The 17141-nt window shown below is 42.1% G+C and overlaps 1 protein-coding gene across 1 annotated transcript in view; it reads right to left on the minus strand.

Moving 5' to 3' along the window:
* JHY (junctional cadherin complex regulator) overlaps nt 1-17141 on the minus strand; it is a 44124-nt gene that overhangs the window by 23829 nt on the left and 3154 nt on the right. The window contains exon 3 of the mRNA XM_081797355.1: nt 3311-3424. Coding sequence (XP_081653481.1) covers nt 3311-3424 — 114 coding nt within the window. The remainder of the gene's footprint in view (nt 1-3310; nt 3425-17141) is intronic.

Genomic DNA, 17141 nt, shown 5'->3' on the forward strand with positions numbered 1-17141 from the left:
TAGGGAGTGGATTCTTAAGATCAAACGTATGTTGCTAACTCAGATGTCTCTTCTGAGTTCTATGCTCGGATCGCATTCTTCCTCCAAACTCGACATCAGGCTCACCACCCCTGTTCTCGTGCCCTTCCCCCATTCCACCCCAGCACGAAAGCCCTTCTGTTCTACCTCAGTGGTATTAGTACCACTAATCGGACACTTGGAAACCAGTCTCTTTCTCTCTCCCCCATTTACCTTGTATTCAAACAGTTGCGGAATTTGTTAATCTCCCTCCTTGACCGTCTCTAGGCAGGCACTGAGGGGGCTGCTCTGAGCTGCAGGAAGTTTCATCCAGTTGGTGGATTTAGATCTGTCCACCATACTGAAAAGTGAGTGAATGGTGTGCGGAGTGTGAGACAGACCCAGAGCAGGTGCTGCTGCCCTGAGTTCTCGAATGATCTCTTACAGGAACCACAGCAAACATCCCCTAACTGGTTTTGCTGTCTCTGCAGTCTTATTTCCTTGCAGTCTATTCTCCAGACCCTGGCTAGAATGAATTTTCTACCACGTTCAGCCTCATCATGTCATTAACCTGCTTAAAATTTGCCCATGGCTTCCTGCCATTTGCAGGATAAAATCTAAAACCTTTTGGCCGACATAAAAGCCTTCCATGGCCCCTACCTCTAGTTACCTAACCTGCCCGTGTCCCACCACTTCCCTCCCTCACACGTGCTCCCCCAGTTGCTGAGCTGTGGGTGAGGCTGAGGATACACCACGTCTCTCATGCTCTCAAACCTCAGCTCCCATTTGTCGGTTTGCCATATTTTGATTCATCCTTCTAAGGTCTGTTCAAATGCTGTTTCTTTTCAGGAGACTTTTCTTGCCTTTTAAGGCAGAATTAGGTGCTCCTTTCGTTCCTACTGCATGTTGAACCTATGTTCCTATTATTGCATTATAATGATCACATAACTGTCTTCCAACTAAAGTTTTGGGCTCCTTGAGGGTAGGGACCATTTTTTAAAAAAGATCTTTTCTTTAATTATTTTTTTTAAAGTTCTTTTTTTTTTTTTTTTGAACCATGTTTTTTGGGCCAGACCCCTGACCCTGAGTGCCTGGAATATAGTTGGTACTCAATAAATATTTGCTGTGGGAATTATTTTGATTTCATGTAAAGACATTTCTTATTAGTGGGAGATATTCATTGTTAGAGTAGGTCTACTGAGGGATATGTAGAGTCTTCTGAAGTTATCTTTCAAGAAAAAAAATTTCAGAGAGGCCCATTTTCACGAAATGATTTTTACACGTTTCTGTAACCAACCAGTAAATATTTACTGAGTGTTCGCTTTGGACAAAGCACTGTGCTAACAGCTGTAGAGAAACATACAATCTTAATGTTCAGGCAGCTTCTAGTGTAGTTGGTACAAAAGGAATACAGGCAGCAGCTAATGAAATGCAGCCAAATGATAAACCCTGAGGGAGTGGTCCAGACCACAGGCACAGTTGCAGAGTGAGGGGGCAGAGGATGGGGTGGGAGAGGCTGGGAAATCCTCATGCAGGGCGGGGGATCAGAAAGAAAGCCCTGGATTTGGGTAGCTGAATCAGAAAAAGAAAGGCAACTTGGAGCTGAGTGCCTGCCTTGCTAGTGTGTAGGATGCAGCGGGGAGATAACAAATCCTTTCTAAATAAAGAAAGGGACGCATCCCCTGGACCACTCTGCGTTGATCGTTTTAGGTCTAATGATTTTATATGTTTGGCTCCTCTTTGTCCTCGTTCAGGAGTGGGTTATAAACAAATGAGTTCTAGTACACACAGAGAACACACAGCATTCTTTTGGCTTTCTTCTGATTTTCTTCCATACAAAATTTTTGACCGCCTCTGTCTAAGGCCATGCCACAAATCAAGCCCTGTGATTATTTTATCATTGGCTTTGGTCCTATAATATTGTGTAGTGATGATTATGGAAGCTCGAGATTGCAAGAATCTTACAGGCTTCAAATAGGTTTTCTATAATAATTTAAGTAACTAGAGAAAAATATCCTAGCATAATAGCATTTTGTTACTGGGATGCATCTTGCAGTTCATTTGAGGCAACTCTTCATTTAATAAGGAAGAAACTTAAGGCTTGGGGGGAGTTGAGATTTGCCCAAAGTTCTGCATCAACTAAAAGACAGGCAAAATCCGTGTCTTCTGACCCAGTCCATTATCTGTAACACGTGACAAAACCTTAAGGTATTTCCCTTGTCCTCTCCATCCTGTTGGCCAAGCTCCCCAGGCTCTCGCAGAGGTCTGGTGTAGACCCTGTCCTCTACATCCCACTGCCATGGACATTTCAGTGCCTCTGGGTGTGGTCCCTCTGGCATCAGCTTTCAGGAAGCTCTGGGTGAATGACTGTTTTTATTTTTTTATTTTTATTTATTTATTTATTTATTTATTTATTTATTTATTTATTCATGCATGCATGCATGCATGCATGCAACTCTGAGAGGGACCTGGAAGCCACTGTGAAGGAAAGATGATGATTTAGGTTGTAACTCTTTTCTAAATTCTCTGAAACTGGAATGAACTTTATTTTTATTATTATACCTTTAGCACTGTACATAGTTTGAACTGATGGTGTCAGAAGGCTTTCTAGGCTGTGTGATTTCACAGGGCTCACCCCTCCTTCAGCAGGGATAGAATCTGGTGTAAGACTGCTCCACAGAACTCCATACACCGGTTCCAGAAGAAACCATCTGCTAGTGCTTTTCCTCTTCTAGAGAAACGGTCAGGGGGACTGTTTTGCAAAAGTCTTCCCTAAAATCACATTATGATATCAGAGTAGTAAACCCAGGGCCAGAAAAGGATGTTTTCATGCTAAATTACTGGTTAGTTGGCTTTCCCTTCCTGCAAATGAGGGTTAAATGAGGCTCTGGGGATTTCTGCCCAATTTTAGGGATTGTGTTCCCCATCAGCTAGGGATGCTGTGACTACCAGCTCCATAAGGAAACAGACTTGGGAGCAGTGCAGATCTGGACAATATTTTACAACTGTGATCCCATCCCCCCGCACTTTCTCCATGCTTTTCTTCTGTTTGGGGTTTTAACTCTGAATTTTTAAAGAGTGATGTGATGATTTTCTTCTAGGAAATTTAGAACCTTTGGAAAAATGGGTAGACTTGGTTGGCTGAGCAAGCAATGGCCCATCTGGGCAGACACCAGTCTTGCTCTTAGAAGGGTGGTTCACTAGGTCTCGGGCATAGGAATAAACCTGTAAGTGATAAGAAGTGAGTCGTGGACATTACTTATATTTAGCAGTAACCCTTGAAACCCATTTAAAGTTCAATCTAGCAGGTAACCTTTAGCTGTTGGGCTCTTTGATGCCATTTGTCTTCAGGATTGATGGCAGCATTTTCAATCTCTTTGGCGTTCTGAATAGACGTCTTGTCAGTTACACTGATGGGGTAGGAGATCTAAGAGGGTAAAACATATAAAGCATGTTAATGGGATTCATTTTAAGTCTCAGATACGAGGCTCATCTGTGTACTCTAGAAAGAGGTCCTGCAGGGCTGCGTTTTATTTTCAGTTCAAGGATATATCTTTGTCCTCAGGGACCTGGATTGTTCCTAAGGAAAACGGGAATAAATAATGTTTTCTCCCACAGGCTTGATGTGAGAATTGGTGCTTTGAGGTCAAACTACTATTTACTTTAAATGTTCAATACACACTCAGGGGACCCAATTTTAGAACAGTTATCTGAACCGGATGTAGCAACTAATGTTGAGTATATTAAATGAAATAATGAATAGTGAAATAACACTATGCTTCAAGATGATGATAATAATAGAAATAACAATATTTAATATACAGTGAATGTTCATGGTGTGCTAGTAGCTGTCCTAAGCATTTAGCATATATTCTATCAGTTATACTATATTAACCTTATTGGGTATGTACTATTACCCCCTTCTTGCAGATGAGAAAACTGAGGGACAGAGACATTAAGTAACTTGCCCAGAATCAATAGCTAGTAAGTGGAGGAGCCAGGCAGTCTAACTCCAGAGTCTCATATTCAGCAATTTTGAAATATCATCTTTGACTTGCAGAATTTGTAATGTTGGCATTCAGTGAATTTGAATGATGTAGATCAGAGGTTCTCAACTTTAGTTGGATGTTAGAATGACAAAATATCAGTGCCCTGGTCCTATCCCAGATAGATTAAATCAGGAGCTCTGGGGTGGTCCCAGATAGCATTATACTTTATTTTTTTTTAAGATTTTATTTGTTTATTTGGGAGAGAGAGCACGAGCAGGGGGCGGGGGGTGAAGGAGGAGAGGGAGAAGCAGGCTCCCCACTGAGCAGGGAGCCCAATGCAGGGCTCCATCCCAGGACCCTGGGATCATGACCTGAGCCGAAGGCAGACGCTTAACTGACTGAGCCACCCAGGAGCCCCTAGCATTACACTTTAAAAGTTTCCCAGGTGGGTCTACTCTGGAGCAAGGTTTGGGAACCACTGACAAAGGCAGCTACATGGGATTTAGGTCCCTAAATTATGGAGGCCCTTCATTGCCTCCATTAGCTACCTATTTTATTTTATTTTTAAAGTTTATTTTCAATAATCTCTACACCCATTCTGGGGTTCACACTCACAAACCCGAGATCGAGTCATTTGCTCTCTCTACTAAGCCAGTCAGGTGCCCCACTACCTATTTTAAATCAAGAAATTAGATTGTCTCTATGCTCTATGGAATTCTAGCCACCAGGAAGAGTTTCAGAAAGCAAACTTAAAGTTATACTGTCTTAATGTTGGTCAAAGGATCTGGAGATAATCCAGTATAACTGCTTAGTACTTCTGTACCATCCCTGGTGGATACTCATCCACTTGCTGCCTAAACTCATGCCCTTTCTCCTGACAGGAGTCACCCGTTTATGTCCTATGGGCTGAGGAGGGAGCATAAGGTGGCTTGTGAATCCTCCCTCCCTTTCTGTGGGAGACCTGGTCCTTTCAACCTTTCCATGGAATAAAATGTTAGCTCTCTTAATCTCTGTTTCATGGATGATGAACATACTGTTGCATCATTGAACCACCTAAAAGTTCTTCCTAGGAGAGCAGAAATATATCTTCCTGTAATTTCTATCCCTCTGCCCTCTGAAATAATGGATTAAGTCGATTAATCTCTCTCTCAGACAATAGCCCTAAATGTTAGCCGCTGACTGTGATGCCTTTGCTAAACCTCCTCTTATTTACAGGATCTGGGGCAAGATTTCTTTGCCATTCCTCCAGTGACAGGTTACCCAGGTTGGCTTATTTGGCTACTGTGCTTTGTGGCTTGTAAAGGTTGACTTCCCCCTTTCTAAACTGCTGTAACTAATTTTTAGATTTAGATTCTGGATTTTACACTTGTTTTATTAAATTGAACCTGGTGGGCTGTGTCGTGTGAGAAGCAGCAAGCTATGTAACGCTGGGAAAAGCATGGGATTTAGAATCTGTCATTTTTTTAAATAAGATTTTATTTATTGAGAGCGAGAGTGAGAGAGCGCAAGCAGGGGGAGCAGCAAAGGGGGAGGGAGAAGCAGGCTCACCACTGAGCAAGGAGCCCGATGTGGGGCTTGATCCAAGGATCCCAGGATCATGACCTGAGCTGAAGGCAGATGCTTAACTGACTGAGCCCCCCAGGCACCCCCAGAATCTGTCTGTCATGTTTGTGTTCGGATTCTCCTGCTGCTCCTTACTTTTACTTTGCATTTATGCAGACTGCTATTCAAATGAGAAAGAGGGGGAAATATTTGTTAAATATTAATAAGTCAGTGCCTGACAATAAAGATAACCTCATTCCTCACTGCTCGATGCGGCTTCTGTGGCCACATGCAAGACAACATTTATTTTGGGTGAACTCTTATCTCTACCCGGATACATACCTGTCGTCGTTACTGTACTCATATAGATACAGCAATCAGATGGTATGGAAGTTTGAATACTTAAAGGTTGATCTGAGAATGGGAAAAAATGAAAATAAGACTTCTTCATGCTTGAATTATCATGGCAAATACAGGAGCAAAATGTGCTATTGGATCATGGGATCAAATGAAATTGCATTTTGAGCATCATAAGCTGTGTAATGTCTATTCAATGTCTACAAATAGGAGTACTCAGGGCGCCTGGGTGGCTCAGTCATTAAGCGTCTGCCTTCGGCTCAGGTCATGGGATCGAGCCCCGCAACGGGCTCCCTGTGCAGCAAGGAGTCTGCTTCTCCCTCTGCCTGCCGCTCCCCCTGCTTGTGCTTTCTCTCTCTCTTTAATAAATAAATAAAATCTTAAAAAACAATTAAATAGGAGTACTCAACAGATTTTGAAAGATTACCTACTCTGCAGAAGGAAAACTTCCTAACACCACCAAACAGTCTAACTTGCTCTGAAATAGAAAGTTTAGGGATATAAATGCTGCCACCGAAGGTCAGGAACTGTGACTCTTGATGGCATCTCTCAGTCCCTCTCCTGGCACTGGTTTAGGAAACAAGAGAGGTCTATAAAAGTATTAGGTTTCATAATTTTGGTCCCTGCTATTGCAAAGGTTTCTATCCCTTATGGCCATGATGTTAAAAGGAAACACCCCTCATTTACAAGTAAAATCATCTCTTTCCTGGACAAGAAATGAAGGCTGAGTTGGGGGGAAAAAATCTAAATAGGCTGGCAAGGAAATAATCCTTTTTCAAACCTCAAACAGGTGATGTCTTGGACAAAAATGTTATCTGGAGCCTGGGAGAAAAAATTGGGTTGATTCCTAGATCCGCCACTAGGATGTTCGATTCCCTGGCTTTTGTAAAGGGACTTGGTTTAGTTAATTCAGTCTGTCACTGGTGATCCTGTGACCCGGAATGGGATCCCTTACACACAGCTCTGGTAAAAAGTTTCCGAATTACAAATACATTGTCCTGTGCTTCCTTCCCCAGAGAGTGTAGGATGTGCAATATTTCCATCCACAGGCTGTTTTGGTGGAACTCGGTGTCTGAATCACCCCAGTGAGAGCCTCAGGGCAAGTAAAGCATACTTCTACATTATCTCTTTGAAAGTGGAATGGGACACAACCTCTGCCAGCTATTTTTTTTTTTTTTGTGAACCATTCTATTAATACCAATCAAATCGAGAAAATGATCAAATGAAATTGCATTTTGAGCATCATAAGCTGTGTAATGTCTATTCTGTTAAATTGGGGCCTATAATTGCTTCTCTACTGAAAAGATACAACAAAGACAGCAATCATGGCATGTCATTATCCCAGACTAGAAAACCGGCCTTTGCTGGGAGGACTTCAAAGGCTTGTGGTTCTCGAATTGCATTTGGCTGCTATTGATGAAACGCAGGCAATCCTGATTAGGTGTTTACACTGAGGTAAGGCGCAGAGCAGAGAGCCTGAGTGCCTGGGTCTAGAGCCATTAAAAAATTGTACATTATGTTCCTTGCTTTGAAGTGAGGGTTTGTAGGAAGGAAAGCAACTCAGATTGAGTACAGCTGAGCTAGATTGGGCTGCTACTTCTCTCTCAAAGAAAACTCGTCAGGTTCTTAGAGAATCAGCACCACACAAAAAAAGTTGAGGCTTTACACCAAGAGCTATATGTGAATTAGTGTCTCTGCACAGACACACACTGAAACATGTTTAGAAAGCATATTATCCTTAAGTTCCCCAATCACTGCAAGTTTTGCCCCTTTATTCCTTGATACTGTTTTCTTTTTTTATCACTGACGTCATGCGGAACCGCACAATTAACGTATCCGTTTCCTTGTTATTCCCTGATGGTATTAACAACCAGCACAGAGCCAAATCAAAAGAAGCCAGTCTGATTTTTTTTTTTTTTTAATGTCGTATTTGCTTACCGTCCCTCCAACACATCTGTTACTTAACCCCTCTCTTCGGGAACGAGTCACTGGATTCCGTGAGCATTGGTGAACTTGGCGAATGGGTGATCTGCTGTGTTAACTCTGTTCTATTTCTGATGCATTGTGCTCTGTGGGAGCGCAAGCCCGCTAACATCTCTCTCTCCGTACGTGGCCGGCAGAAGAAATGGAGGCATGGTGGCGCCGAGAGCCCGCCATTGTCAGGCTCCAACGTGGCTATTTTCCACAGCTGTTTGAATTCTCTGGGGATTTGTATTCGTGATTCAGCTATTTAGAGACAAAACACATGAACTCTTTTGGCTCTGCTGTTGGCCAGTTTCTCCGTTCCCGCAGAACCCTTCATAATGCATTTCACACGCAGGTGCTCAATCAGAATGGGATGACATTGGAACCTTTGGAGATACTACTTTTTTGCATTCATTTTCTGTATAAGATCCTGCAGCTTTTAAAACCCCTGGACTAATTATGCCAGCCAGCGCTTTAAAACCCTTCAGTGCCTCCCCATTGCCCTTAATCTTTAAAGGTTTTTAAGGCCCTGCCTTCTGTACTTCTCACTCTTCTCACCTCGTACTTTCTTAACTCTGCGGTTGGGCCACAGGCACCCTTATCTCTGGGTCTATGCATAGGCCATCCTTTGCAGGGAAACACCTCTTCGCCTCACTTATTCTGACCAATCCCATTCACTGCTGCTGTTCCAGCCTGGGCTGAAATAGAGCTTCCTCCAGGAAGCCTTCCTGGACTCCTCAGAGGTTACAGTATTGGCACCTGAGCTCACAGCCTTGGCACTTTGTACTTTCCTTTTTGTAACAAGTATTACCTTGGTAATTAGGTTTGTTTCCCCTCTAGACTCTAAGTCCCAGCTCTAGCGGTGCTAGTCACATGAGCCACGTGGTGGCCCTGGATATGCCTGGCACACACATGCCCAGTGAATATTATTGACTGAAAAGACCTATCTACACGGAGCACTGAACTCTCCATTTACACCAGAATACACAGAATCTACTTGCTTATCTGGCTAGATTTGTGGTTTATTGTCAACAAAATAAGGTGGAAAGCAGGCCTTATCTTTCCCTTTCCCTTGCTCGCTCCGCCCTGGACCACTGGGCCTTCACCCTTCATGGTGTTGTTCCCTCTTCCGGGAACATTCTTTCCTCAAATATTTGCATGATGTGCTCTCTCACCTCCTTCATGACCTCTTTAAAACTGTGATTCCCCCCTCCCCTCAAATTCCCTATTTCTCTGCTCTCTTTCCCTGGCACTTCCATCACCTACAAATACACTGATTTACCTATTTTTGTCTATTGTCTGTCTCCTACTAGAAAGTTAGCCCCACAAGGGTTGGGATTTTTGTCTTTTATTCAGTGATATATTCTAAGTACCTAAGACAATGCCTGATACATAATAAGCTCTTAATACATGCAAATGAATGAAGCAGTTAACTTTTCAAGAATATGAAAGAGATTTTAGGACTATCTTGTGTTTGATTAACCAAGTCACCTGAACTCTATATGACACAACTAGGGATATGTAAGTGTGACCTCTGGACGGCCACAGAATTCAAATTGCTCCATTACTAAAATCCTTCAGTGATTCCACGTCATGTAGAGGAAAGGCATAACTCCTTAGCAGAGCGGTTCTAAAACTTGAGTATGTATTAGACTCACTTGGAGGGCTTATTAAAACAGATTGCTGGGCCTCGCCCCAGAGTTTCTGATTCAAGAGGTCTGGGATGGGGCCCAAGAATTTGCACTTCTGGCAATTTCCCAGGTGATGCTGATGCTGCTGGATTCCAGGGACCATACTCTGAGACCCCTGCTTTAAAATGATGTACGGGGGCCTGCATGAAAGGCACCTGCCGATTTCCGTAGTCGAAATACCCACACTGCCATCCTCCCAGTCTAGACACGTACAACACAGAAGTATTCGTCTTCTCCTCAACTCGCTGGATTCAGTAATCCTCTCCAATACTTTCTTTAAGATTCCAACTGAAGGGGCACCTGGGTGGCTCAGTCGGTTAAGTGGCTGCTTTCGGCTCAGGTCATGATCCCGGGGTCCTGGGATCGAGTCCCACATAGGGCTCCCTGCTCAGTGGAGAGTCTGCTTCTCCCTCTCCCTCTGCCTGCCTCTCTGCCTACTTGTGCTCTCTATCTCTCTGTCAAATAAATAAATAAAATCTTTAAAAAAAAAAAAAATTCCAACTGAAGCCCACAGCTGATGCTCATGGCTGGCCAGCTACTCTCTCCGATGCCTTGGTATTTCTGCGTCCACCAGTTGGGTTGTATGTTTACCAAGAGGCTTTTACATTTGTTCGCAAACCTGTTTATGTCTATCGTATGGTTTGTTAAAATTATAACATGTTTGAAGGTGAGATAATTTGGAGAAATCTGAGTGTGAACAGAGTTGTTATTTTCATGGAAACGAAGTAAAATAATTTAGAATGGCCCAATAGGGACACCTGGGTGGCTCTGTCAGTTAAGTGTCTGCCTTCAGCTCAGGTCATGATCCCGGGGTCCTGGAATCGAGTCCTGCATCAGGCTCCCCGCTCAGCAGGGAGCCTGCTTCTCTTTCTACCTGCCGCTCCCCCCTGCTTGCATGCTTGTGCTCGCTCTCTCTCTCTGACGAATGAATGAATGAATGAATGAATGAATGTCTTAGAATGGCCCAATAAAACATAAAGGCAAGAGAAAAACAAGGGGTGGGGGGAAAAGCTGAGAAAGATTCGGGGAAGTAGTTATAAAAAAAATCAAGGGCGCCTGGGTGGCTCAGTTGGTTAGGCGACAGCCTTTGGCTTGGGTCGTGATCCCAGGGTCCTGGAATCGAGCCCCACATTGAGCTCCTTGCTCAGCAGGGAGCCTGTTTCTCCCTCTCCCTCTGCCTACTACACCACCTGCTTGTGCTCTCTCTCTCTGTCAAATAAATAAATAAAATCTTTAAAAAAAAAAAAAACAGAGTTTATGTTCTTAGATCCTTTCTTTAAAAAATGTTTTTTAAAGATTTACTTATTTATTTTAGAGACAGCTCGAGCAGGGGGAGGGGCAGAGGGAGGGAGGGAGAGAATCCCAAGCTGACTCTGCACTGAGCGAGGAGCCCAACACGGGGCTCAATTCTAGGACCCTGAGATCATGACCTGAGCTGAAATCAAGAGTCGGTTGTTCAACTGACTGAACCACCCAGGTGCCCCTAGATCCTTTCTAAAGTTTTTTTTAAGTTTTCCCTTTGCTTTTAGGAAATCAAAAGTAGAAATCCTAGGTCTCTCAAACTGAGGCAGAAGGACAACGTGGTACTCCAGTAGCACATGCAGGGACAGGAGAGGCCTCGGCCCCTCTGGAACAGACTGGCGAGCTAATGTAGGTCTATATTCTTTAAGTGCAAATCAACTGTTTAGGGTCATCTTTTTCCATATCTGCTTAAGCCACTGTATTGGATTAATTGACCAAATACCAGTTCCTGACTAGTACCCTAGAGGTTCCCCCTGTACCAGCAGGCTTCCACCTAAACCGTGACCTCCCAAAGCTCTTATTATACCATCGAACTCACTCCCTTTGCCTGCAATACTTCTGCTGCCCACCACCTGCTACCTTCTTTTTAAAGAACTTGTTCAATGGTTGCCTCTTCTGTGACACCCTCTCTGAATTCCCCTGACAGACTCAGGCACTTTTCCTTCGGTGTTCCTTTGGGACCTTACGTGTCTCTTCTATAGGTACTCTTTTATTTTTAAAAGATTTTGTTTATTTATTATGAGAAAGCGCGAGCAGAGGGAGGAGGAGAGAGGGAGAAAGAGAATCTCAAGCAGACTCTGCACTGAGTGGGGAGTCTGACACAGGGCTCGATCTCACGACCCTGAGATCATGACCTGAGCTGAGATCGAGAGTCGGATGCTTAATCGATTGAGCCACCCAGGCGCCCTGGTACAGACTCTTTAATACGTCTGCTTCCCACGAGGCCGGAAGCTCCTAAAGAGCAGATACACCGACAGCAGCCAAAATGACTGCAGACCCCTAGCAGTCTGCGGCATTTAGTGAAGAGGCAGAGCATCCTTCCTCCCATTGCCACAGCTCTGGACTTTACCACAGAAGCGGGTGCCATGGCCCCAGGTAAGAGAGCAAGGCCTGTGGAGTGCTCTAGGCATGTTTGGGAAAGCTATCCTGAGAAACGATTGCTTATGTTAGGGTTCTGGTTTTTGAAACGGCATGCTTTAGTTATGAGGAAAGTTTTCTTTTCATGGATCCCTCGTCAGTAATGTTGAATTAATGGAGGGTCACTCTATAGATCATACAGTTGGTAGCAAACCAACTAAGTGCTGAACAGTGCATACAGAAAGATGCCTTAGGAAATGTGTTATACTGGGGAAAAAAAAACCCCATAAAGTTCAATTTGAATTATGCTGTCATAAGTGCGTGCTCTTGTGGTCACACAGGGCAAAAGAAAAAAAAAAAATCAGTGAAGATACAGAGTACTTACTCTATAGAAGAATAATTTTTATGAGTATAGTAGAGGTAAGACTCAAAAATACCACCAAAACTGGAAGAATTCTAAAAAACAAAAGAAAGAAAGAACTCTGTTTCTAACCAAATATAATTAGAAAAAGATGATCATCATTGAAATAAAGGTAAAGCTTAATTTTATAGACAACCAAAAGTTGTACTAAATCTAAAACGATAGAAAAGGAGAGCAATCTATCACTTAAATATGAGTCTAGGGGCATCTGGGTAGCTCAGTCAGTTAAGCCTCTGACTCTTGGTTTTGGCTCAGGTCATGATCTTATGGGTTGTGAGATGGATCCCTGCATCAGGCTCCATGTTCAGTGGGGAGTCTGCTTGAGATTCTCTCTCCTCCCTCTGCCCCTCCCATTCATGCTCTCTCTCAAGTAAATACATCTTTTTTAAAAATTAAAAAAGTCTTATCCAGTAGGATAAGTGGACAGTCTTCTGGGAGTTCTACCATAGATTGGGCTATTGGGGTATTGAAATGCTACCCTTTTAGCTACATTTTCTTATTCTACCTGAAGTCCTATCCCTTTCACTTTGAGGCGCTATGATCTGAAAAAAAAAAAAAAATCTGTTTAGAAGGGCCTATTCCCAGAGTGATTCCTTTCCCTTTCTATGGCTTGAGAATGCCCAGTGTTGACAATAGCTTCCCTTTACCATCTGCCATGCATCAGGAGCTTTGTATAATTTTTTTCTAATAGGCCTCCAAGGCAGAAATTGACCCCATATAATAGATAAAGAATATCAGGCTTAAAGAGTAACTTGCTCAGATATCTAGAAAGTGCTACCACCTAGTTCGCTGAAGAGCCAGGATATAACCCATGATTGTCTGACTTCCAAATGAGTGCTTTGTTTTGGTTTTATTTTTTACTCCCGTCACACTGTGTTGTCCCTGGGGGAGAAGGCTTCTACCACGACTGGCACAAACCAAGCCTCCTCCCCCAGAGCTTCCATAGTTTCTCTTCCTCATCTGTTCATGTCTCAACTTGAATGGCATCTCCTCAGAGAGTCCTTCACAAGCACCCAAACATCCCAGTCACACTCCCATTCATCCTTTTCTTAAGTTATTCAGTGTCCTTTGAGGTATTTATTGGCATGTGAAATTATTTTGTTACATGTTTCTTGCCTCTGTTACATGACTGGAACATAAGCTCCTTGAAGCCCAGGCTCTGTATGTCTTGTTTTCTGGTATATCCCTAGCACTGAGCACCAAGCACATGGCTGGTGCTCAATAAAGGTCTGTTGGCCGACTGACCTGCTGTCTCAGCAGGATCCATGAATGTATGTTGATCTTCAAAATGGGTAGTGGACTCTTGGTAGGGCTTTATACTGTCTGGAAGACTATCGGTGACTGTATAACTTTTCTACATTTGTTTTCACAAAGTATCTGTAATTACTTTCCGGGGAAAGACAAGAGAAGAACAACGGGTCTAAAGCACTTATTGCTCTTTTCTGAGCATGCTAGATTCTTCCCTTCATCGGTCTTCAAAGTCACATTGGAATCAAGATAGAAAGGCAGCTCCCTTTTCAAGACACAAATGTCTTTTAATGGCAGATCAGAAATGGACTCAAATTCTAACTAATGAGTTTCAGACAAACACTGAACAAATCATGAATTAAAAAAAGTAAGTCGTGAATATTCACTGGCAAAGTTACTGGCTGACGGTGATACTTAGGTGCCCTCTAGTGTGTGTTGGTTTTTATATCAGTTCCTTGCTTCACATGTCAGATGATCGAGATCTCCTCATGTATTCCAAGGTGATTTTTCCAGTGCATTTTAATGTACGATCGATCAACAGATGAAAAATGTACATCGTACAGATGAAAAATGGCAAAAATAATTGTGGAGAAATTTAATTTAAAAACTGATGGTTCTGCTCTGAGCCATTATTTACGAGCAAAGAATGCAATTTAGGTGACCTGAGCAGTCGGGGGGTGTGAAGTTACAAGGGTTACTACAAAATGTTGGGTCTTGTGAGTCCATAGGCATGGTTCAAAATTAAGAGCTATAAAAAGGATATAAAGTGAAAGGCTGTGCTCCCATCCCCCTCCACCCCCCACAATTAACCACCCACATACCCTTCCACAGTTTTTTATGCATACCAAGGGAAATACAGAGCTTTATTCTTCCCCACTTTTTTACACTGTATGCACTGTTCTATACCTTTAATTTTTCCCTTAATAATAAACCTTGATAAGTTGTCCATAACCATTCATGGAGAACATCCTCATTTTTTTTAACAGCTACAATGTACTTTATTCTATGGATGTACTATAATATCAGTATTACCCACATGATAGACATTTGCATAGTTTCCAATCTTTTGCTGAAAAAAGGCTGAAATGGAGAATCTTGTACAGGAGTTATTTCAAAACTGCACATATATAACTAGGAAAAATTCCTAGGAGTGGGATGTGCTGGGTCAAATAAAAATAATTGTTGCGAACATTTATATAGTGCTTGCTATAAGGCAGGCATTGATCTAACCACACTACATATATTAGCTCATGTATTTAATCTTCTTAATAATCCTGTGAAGAAAGTACTATTATTATCTTTTTTTTTTTTTTTAAGGACGAGGAAACTGAGGCACATAGGGGTTAAGCAACCTGCCCAAGGTCAGACAGCAGGTGGCGGTACCAACCACCTTGGCTCTGAAGTCTATTCTCTTAGTCATTATGTTTTACTTTTTCAAGGAGTATATGTATTAGTATTTTAAATAGATATTAACAAGTTGTCCTCCACACCTGTTATGCCAATTTATTATCTCAACAACCTGACTGTACTTCTATGTATTAACTTTTCTGTGAATTTTCTATTGATGGCCTTTGCATATTTTTATATTGGGATTTTTGGTCTTGATTTCCAGGAGCTCTTTATATATTAGAGATATTAGAGTTTCATCTGTGATATGAATTAGAAATATTTTTCTTCTTTGTATATTGACTCTCTTATGCTTTTTTCCTACAGAAGTTTTTGGTATTTATGTAGTCAGATTTATCAATCCTTTGTAGATTGTGGATTTTGAACCATTTCGAGGTTATGGGAGAATTTGCTTCATTTTTTTTTCTAGTATTTTTATGGTTTAATTTTTTTTAATTAAATATTTGGTCCATTTAGAATTTATCTTGTATGATATGAGGTATGGCTCTGACTTCATTTTCTCCCAGATGGCTACCCAGTTGTTTTATTGAACAATGCACCATTTCCTCACTGATTTGAGATACTGCCTTATCAAATCATAGTATCATATCCTATATTCCCATATGTGATTTGGTTCTGTTTCTGCACTTTCTACTCTGTTCCATTTTTCTCTCTATATATGCATTAAATATTATCCTAGTATTTAATTATTGAGGGTTTATAATACACTCTGAGTGTTAGATTCCCTCGTGATTCTTAATGTCCAGAGCTTTCTTTATTATTCCTGCTTTTATTTTTCATCTGAACTTAATCAGTTTTTTGAGTCTTATTTTAAAAAAAAAACTTTATTTTTTTGGAATGTTATAAACTTCTTAGATGTACTTTCAAATCTTCCCAAAGACAATACAACTACTTAAGACCCTGTCTGATTCAACTGGGCATAAATGCTTGTGACAAAATGATGTATTAAAAAGCTGATTTTCTTTTTTTTTTTTAAATTTTATTTATTTATTTGTTAGAGAGAGAGTGGGTGAGAGAGAGTGAGCAAGGGTACAAGCAGGGGGAGCAGCAGAGGGAGAGGGAGAAGCAGGCTCCCTGCTGAGCAAGGAGCCTGATGCGGGACTCGATCCCCGGGCACTGGTATCATGACCTGAGCTGAAGGCAGGCGCTTAACCGACTGAGCCACCCAGGCATCCCAAAAAGCTGATTTTCTTCACTGTGTAATGGTCATTGGCATTTAGTCATTCATTTGGCGATAGATGTCATTTATCCTTTCAGTATTTCTAGTTGTAAGATATTGGTCATCTCTTTCAAAGAAATTAAGAGGAGAAAATAGATTTTCAAACATGAAAACCTTCCAGATAGATGCTGCTTAATCTAAAACAATACTCTCCAAACCTGCCACCCCTAATTCTTACCTCCTGATCCCAAATTAACAGAATAATCCCATCAGCCATTGAAATCATCAATGCTCTATGGGTACTGACTTACACAACTACGACTTTGGGTTTCTGGAAGACCCTGTAGGTGCTTTATATGTAGTCCATGGACCAGCAGCCTTGACATCACCTGGGCACTTGTTAGAAATGCACACTCTTGAGTCTCACCCCAGACCTACTGGATTAAAATCCGTATGTTAACAAGATTCTGGGATGGTTCATGAGTGCCTTAAAGTTTGAGGGGAAAAAAAGATCAGTGGTTCTTAGTGGGCCCAACAGCAGAAGTGGCGTCACCCAGAGCCATGTAGAAAATTCAAATTCTTGGGTCCTACCCTACACCTAGTGAATCAGAAACCCTTAGGTTAGGTCTGGCAATCTGTTTTGACAAGCCCCCCAGTTGATTCTGATTCACAGTAATGTCTGAGAATCCCTGGTGTAAAGTAGTGGTTTTCAATCTTGGTTAAGCATTAGAATCACTTGGGGAGCTTTGAAACAAAAATACTGGCACTCAGGGTCTTACCCAGAGATGTCAATTGGTCCAGGTGAAGCTAAGAATCACTTTTTAAAATTAGTTTCTCAGAAGACATGTATCATATCTCACTGATATGAGGAATTCTTAATCGCAGGAAACAAACTGAGTGTTGTTGGAGTGGGGGGTGGGGTGGGAGGGATGGGGTGACTGGGTGATAGACACTGGGGAGGGTATGTGCTCTGGTAAGCGCTGTGA

The sequence above is a fragment of the Leptonychotes weddellii genome, chromosome 11 (genome assembly GCF_054177405.1).
Source record: "Leptonychotes weddellii isolate Sample4059 chromosome 11, ASM5417740v2, whole genome shotgun sequence".
In the NCBI taxonomy this organism is placed as follows: domain Eukaryota; kingdom Metazoa; phylum Chordata; class Mammalia; order Carnivora; family Phocidae; genus Leptonychotes; species Leptonychotes weddellii.